The sequence below is a fragment of the Octopus bimaculoides genome, chromosome 9 (assembly GCF_001194135.2).
Source record: "Octopus bimaculoides isolate UCB-OBI-ISO-001 chromosome 9, ASM119413v2, whole genome shotgun sequence".
Classification (NCBI taxonomy): domain Eukaryota; kingdom Metazoa; phylum Mollusca; class Cephalopoda; order Octopoda; family Octopodidae; genus Octopus; species Octopus bimaculoides.
This window is the reverse complement of record NC_068989.1, coordinates 64,529,965-64,536,923: the sequence shown is the minus strand read 5'-3', so window position 1 is coordinate 64,536,923 and position 6,959 is coordinate 64,529,965. Positions and strand designations below refer to the sequence as shown.

At 37.1% G+C, this 6,959-nt stretch overlaps 1 protein-coding gene across 1 annotated transcript in view; it reads right to left on the bottom strand.

Annotated features, from left to right (window-relative positions):
• The window catches only part of LOC106879148 (mediator of RNA polymerase II transcription subunit 19), a 25,221-nt gene that overhangs the window by 9,095 nt on the left and 9,167 nt on the right, over positions 1-6,959 (bottom strand). Inside the window, exons 4-5 of the mRNA XM_014928586.2 lie at positions 4,641-4,749; positions 485-582 (exon numbers count right to left, since the gene is read on the bottom strand). Of these exons, the coding sequence (XP_014784072.1) occupies positions 485-582; positions 4,641-4,749 (207 nt within the window). The remainder of the gene's footprint in view (positions 1-484; positions 583-4,640; positions 4,750-6,959) is intronic.

The window sequence follows — 6,959 nt, the reverse complement described above, 5'->3', positions numbered from 1 at the left end:
GAGGGAAGAAGACAGGAAGAGAAAATGAAGTAGAGGATGACAGAGTTGTGTGTGTGTGTCTTAACTTTTACTTGTTTCAAGGATGTGCCCCCATGCTGGAGCACATCCTTGATGGATTCAGTTGAACAACTGACCCCAGTACATATTTTTAAGTCTGGTACTTATTCTATCAGTTTCTTTTGTCAAACCATTCAGATATGGGGACATAAACAAACCACACGCATACACACACACACACACACACACGATGGGCTGCTGCACAGTTTACATCTATCAAATTCACTCAAGAATTGTTGGTTGACCAAAGCTATAGAAATATACACTCATATACAGACAATGGGATTCTGCACAGTTTTCCAACCATCTAAATTCCATTCATAAGGCACTGACCAAGCCAAGAATATAGTGAGATCCCAAAGTGCCACACATGCAGGATCCAACCTTTTGTGCAGGTAACAGATAAATAAATATCTCTAAATATTACCTTCTTCTTTTTCTTTTTCCGTTTCTTTTTCTCTTTCTCTTCGTCCGATCGTTTCACTTTCTTCTTTTTATCATGACCAGTATCAGAAGAATTTTCTCCTTGAAAGAGATGAAAACATTATTTCAGAATTAATAAACATTATAGAGCACAGCACTGTTACAATGTTACATTACATATACATTTAAGGGTGCTACTTTGGCCTGTGATCTACAATCTAAAGGGAGATTATTTTAGATTACTTTTTAGCTTACTTTTCAATTTCTAATTTTTTTTTTTATAAATTCTTTTGTACATACTTAGCATTGTAAATATATTTTTTTCAAAATTATTACTAGTTTGATAATGATAAAACCATGGCACTTGCGCCGGTGGCACGTGTAAAGACATTCGAGCAAGATCGTTGCCAGTGCCGCCGAACTGGCTCCAGTGCAGGTGGCATGTAAAATACACCATTTTGAGCGTGGCCATTGCCAGTACCGCCTGACTGGCCTTCGTGCCGGTGGCACGTAAAAGCACCTACTACACTCTCGGAGTGGTTGGTGTTAGGAAGGGCATCCAGCTGTAGAAACTCTGCCAAATCAGATTCGAACCTGGTGTAGCCATCTGGTTTCACCAGTCCTCAGTCAAATCGTCCAACCCATGCTAGCATGGAAAGCGGACGTTAAACGACGATGATGATGATGTTTCATTTATGTCTTAGTAAAGAATAAACAATATAATAATTAAAATAAGTGCATAGATCACATAAGAGTGGCAACCACGAGTTTAGCAAAGTAAAGTTGGCAAAATTTCGCCGTTTTTCCCTTCTCTTCATTTCTCCACCACAACGATGACATGATGCAACATTTTCTTCATCTTCTAAAAAGCCATTTCTTCGTAAAATTGCAACTGCCTTTGTCACATCACTGATCACATTGTAAAATTCTTTAGCCAACATCTTGAAGGTTTTTAGAAATTGAAAAGTAAACAAAATAGTAACCTAAAGTAATCTCCCTTTAAATTGTAGACACGCTAAAGTAGTATCCATTTCAGAACATATGCATGAAAAAGTTACACCACACTTATACATAAATGTAAGCAATTTCTTAGCCACCTTTAGCAACAGAAGAAAGCCACTACAGATTAATTTTGTCTCAGTCAATTATAGCTAATGATATTAATAACACAGAGTCATTGACTGATCCTCAACAGGCTAGAAAATAGCAACCAAGTCTCCGTATCACTCTTTTCAAGTGATAGACACATGCACCACATAATTAGCGTTAAAATTCTAAAGAGAGACAACTCTGATCCTTATCTTTTCTTTAATATGAGTTGCCTCCCCAAAATGGTATTCGAGAAAGCAATAAATTTTTGTCTACTTTTCATATATTTTAATTCTTTTTTTTTAAATTTTTTTTACTGGTTTCAATTATAATGACCAAATTGAGACACAGTGACAAGGATTATATCGACCCCAGTACTTATATAATTGATTCTGTTTGTCGAACGGTGTCTCACATGCACCCGTGCATATCAATATATATATCGCAGTTCACCTATTGTGGTTTATTATTTAAGCTTATGTTGAATTCTCCGTGGTGTTGTTTTGCATTTATAATAAAATACATATATACAAATTATAAAAATAATTTTTAAAAAACATACAACTGAAAGAAGCTAGTTGTATATGTTGCTTGACAACCAATGCTAGTGTTGTTACGTTTCCGGAACTTAGCAGTTCGGCAAAAGAGGCCAATGGAATAAGTACTAGGTTTACAAACAATAAGACCTGGGGTCGATTTGCTTGAGTAAAGTCGGTGCTCCAGCATGGCTGCAGTTAGATGACTGAAACAAGGAAGAGAATAAAAGAATACAGTACTGTTTCTACTTCGTGGATCTTCACCTATCGTGGGGGATTTCAGAACGTAATACCCAAGACAGTTGAGGGATTACTGTATATGCATATATACATACATATATATATATATATATATATAAGATTGACTATAGTCTGCAGATAATCGAGGTATGTACAATTTTCACTGGTCTAGCCCGCCTGTTTTTGCTCCGCTGAATCCGTATTTGAGAACTTTTTAAGTGAGCTTCTTCTAGCATTTTGACAGACCGGTCACTGGTCAATCTTATATACACAAGTACTATAATCGTTTTAGGATCTCGAAAAATTTTTTCAAGAACCTTCTGATTCTTTTAATGTGCTAGTTTCCTGGTATTAAATTGATATTAATTAATATCGAATTTTTATCATATTATGTTAATTATATATATATATATACATATACAGTATATATATGTAAGAGAGATTCAGCTGATTTCTATCAACCAGATTCCATTCACAAAATGTAAATCAACTTGAAGATATAACAGAAGACACTTGCTCAAAGTATCATGCATGGAAATCAAACTCAGAACCAAGTGGTTCCAGGACACTTCTTTTTTTAACCCTACCACCATGCTGACACTTATGCAGAGTACGTCCATACACTATGTATAGACGTACACCACATGAGGTAAGTGAAGAGGAACAACAACTAGTATACCCTACCCAAGTCCACTCTGCATTCCCCCTACTGTAGCCAATCTCAAGACTTCATGGCTACCAGATAAGACAGAATCACAGAGACCAAACTGACTTAATGCTTTCCTGCTTTTTCTTCATCCTTGTTTTGTTTTCCAAACTACACAAAACATTTTCCCCCAGTTCTTTCTTTCTTCCCATACCTCTTGTCTATCCCATATTTTCCCTCCAGGCATCAACTGGAACAGTAATTAAATCAACATCGTCAGCTAAGATGAGCCTGCAAAAAGCTATGGACAATGCGTGTGCATTTTCCTTTACTTCATCTTCAAATTAAAACTAACATGTAACCTTGCCCACATTTGAAAAGCATATGGCCATCCAGATGATAAAGCACTCTTTCATTCCCCAAACTGATCAGCAAATAGATAAACATAAATTTTTTTTTTTTTTTTCCATTCTGTCTCATCTTTGCTTCTCAAATCACTTCTACATAAGCCAACTCTTCAAACCAACCACCTTTTCTTCAATGTTATGGTAGTGGTGTCTTACTTCCAAATTCCTGTATCAACCACTTTGACCACTCCTGAGAACTGTTTCCCTTTAGAACTAATCATCTCTTGCTGGCACCACATAAAAAGCACCCACTGCACTCCATAAAGTGGTTCGCATTAGGAAGGGCATCCAGCCATAAGAACCATACTAAAACAGACCTCGCCTGTACTAGTGCCACACGAAAAGCACCCAGTCCACTCTGTAAAGTGGTTGGTATTAGGAAGAGCATCCAGCTGCAAAACCATGGGGAAACAGACCTTGTCAGTGCTGGTACCATGTGAAATGCACCCAGTCACATCGGTAAAGTGGTTGGCATTGAGGGCATCCAACCATAAAACCATGCCAAAATAGATGGTGGAGCTTGGTGCAGTCCTCTGACTTGGCAGCTCCTGTCAAGCTCTCCAACCCATGCCAGCAGGGAAAACAGACGTTAAATGATGACGATGATGACTATCTATAGTTCAAAGTAGACCTCACTTTTATTAAATCTAATAACACCTAAACCTTAAACAAACAGAAAAAAGAGAAATTATTTGCTGCAGCTTTTCAGTGTTTTTAAGGGTATGGAACAGGTTTGGTATAGAAGGTTAAGTTTTCCGTTAGCTCTGAAGAATAATGTAGTTTCAAGTTCAGTCCCATTCAATAGCACCTTTGGCAAAATGTCTTCTTCTACAGTCCTGGGCTGACTAAATAAAGCCTTGCCTTGTGAGTGGATTTGGAAGACAGAGTCTAAAAGAAGCCCATTCTATATATATATGCACATGCATATATATGTATGTGTGTCTTATTGTAATCCTTACAGAGTGTATTGAGTGCTTATTACATGATACCAGCAGCTGAGGTCAACATTTAGCTTGCAAAACAAGATTCCTCATCTGAGGAGGTGAGCAGTATTGAAAGAAGTGGCTTTCTGCCTGAGCATGAAATAACTAAAACCAATTTTGTTCTAATATTTTGTTATATTTCTAAACTGACAAAAAAAAAGCTTACTTATTATACAATTGATTAAAGAAATATTCTATTGTTTTCCACTAATTAATTCTCAAATATAGATAAAAATAAGTTGTTAGTGCAGCTTCTTACCTTGGATCTCTTGCGAATTACCATCTTTGCCGCCTTCTTTCTTACTCTTTTTGTGTTTGTGTTTCTTTTTCTGTGGCGTCTGATTCAGAAAGCGATATTGCTCAGGAAGCTGCAACAGAGAATTTACACATGAATAATTCAGGATAACTGATTAAAAGATACATTAAACATGAATAAATAACTTAACCCTTAGCACACTGCAGGTGCATCATGTCATCATATGAGTTTTCTCTCCTATAGTAACAGGGCAGTGGCAGGGGAAACAATTCTAGAGAAAATGCAGTGTGCTAAATGTAAAGCATTAACACCACACAGCTATTTTGTGTCAACTCTTCCTTGATTAGATGGCTGTGACAGTGAATTTTCTGACACAGTATCTCACCAATTTGCTGTGGACTTTTGTCAGGTTTAGCCCCTTAAGGTCAGCTTCCAGCATTTCCTTACCCAAACATCATGTGCTAGTACAATCTTCTCTCTTGCACTCTAAACCTAATTTGTCTTATATCCAGCAATTTTCTGAGTTCATTCATACTATCTTCCAAGCCCACTAACATTATACATACAGCAGAACATGCTTGCTTCATTTCTTTTCAGCAGTTACACATCCTTTGCAGTCATGTTTGGCTACCATACAACATCATACTTTATACACAAGCATCATACGATTTACCCTTTACCAGGATAGAGAATCCCCTTTGTTGCCAATAGAGGTAATAATTCCTTGAACCTTTCCCCCACTCCCTTTTTTCACTTGGCTAAATGTTTTCAGAACGCCTACCTCCATCAATGATTCAATCATTAAAATAACAGACAACAATGTCTAGGAAGGCTTCAAAACATTTGAAAGTATTTCATGGGTGCTCTTATTACTAATTCTGTACATCTACTACAAACAAAGATTTTACTCACTGTCAACCTGCCTGACATTACACTGCATTCCTTGTGCACCTATAGTGTACATTTGGTATCAAGTGCAGAGATCTTCCCTAGTCCTCTTCTGCATATTGAGCATGGCCAGTTTTGGCTTCTTTTGTGCCCAAATTTTTATCTTTACTAAGTCTACTCTAAAGTTCTTCAATTCTAGGTTTTGTTTCTACATCTGGAATTTCTCTTCTGAATTTTCAACAGATTTAGCTGTGGCAGTTGGTCTGAATCTCTTCTGAACAGCTACATTAAACAGGTGGAGATTTAGAACTGAAACCTGATGAACACCTACCTGTACAATAAACTTCTAGTTGGACACATTGCTAACTTTCACTTTACTGACAGCATCTCTACATGTGCCTTGCACAGCTCTCGCAAGACATTCATTGACACACAGAATTCTTAGTAACCAACGGACTACAAAATCTTTCTCCAGAACAATGAAAATTAGGAATTGCAGCTTGCCCTTAGCTAAGAACTTTCTGTAATCATCACACTAGGAAGAGAGCATCACCAAGACACAAATTTAACATGTCATCTAATTATATTTTGTTCCTAATGAATTGTGCTGTAACTCCTTCTGTTGTATTTATAACCTGGTTCATCAATTTAATGTCTCTATACATGCTTCTTTCTGCAGTATCTCCTTTGCCCTAATAGCAGTTGATGATGATGATGATACTGTTTATGTATGTATGACACCTACCTGTACTGCCTAATTGACTTAGTGACTAAAGCAAATTTAAGATAACTTTTGAATTTGTTAACATGGGGTGTCTCCTAATGGAGACAGGGCACACATGGCAGAAACCCACGTTTTCGGCTATGGGGGGAGGGGGGTTACGTCTTCACCATGTGTGCCCTAATGAAATATAAAAGATATTGATTTCTGTAATACAGATACAAAGCTACAATTTTTTATGAAAAGTACTAGCTATTAAACCCACCTCACTGCTTCACTGGTACATATTTTTTTTATCACTGGTGAATGACAAAAATTTACCTCAATGGGATTTGAAATTAGCAGATAAAGGGACATAACTGAATGCTAGGGCTTTTATCTATCCCTCTTTCAGTTAGTCTCTACAGTCAGGAATCGACGCCGCCACCTCATTCATACACACACACACACACACACCGGTTCCCCATCGCACGGCAAGAGATACCACGACACTACCGAGGGTAGATAAAAGATAATTAAAACAAAACTTGGTTAACAGAAGAGAGACAAATGTGCAAATAAAGTAAACTAAGGGAGATAACTGCGGGTGATAAAAGCGTACGATCCATCTTCATGGTACGGTTGCCCGATTAATTTAATATTAAGTAGCACAAAATTTTCAAAACATCAACGGATAATGTATTAGAAAGAAGCCCATCCAGAAATCTCCTTTT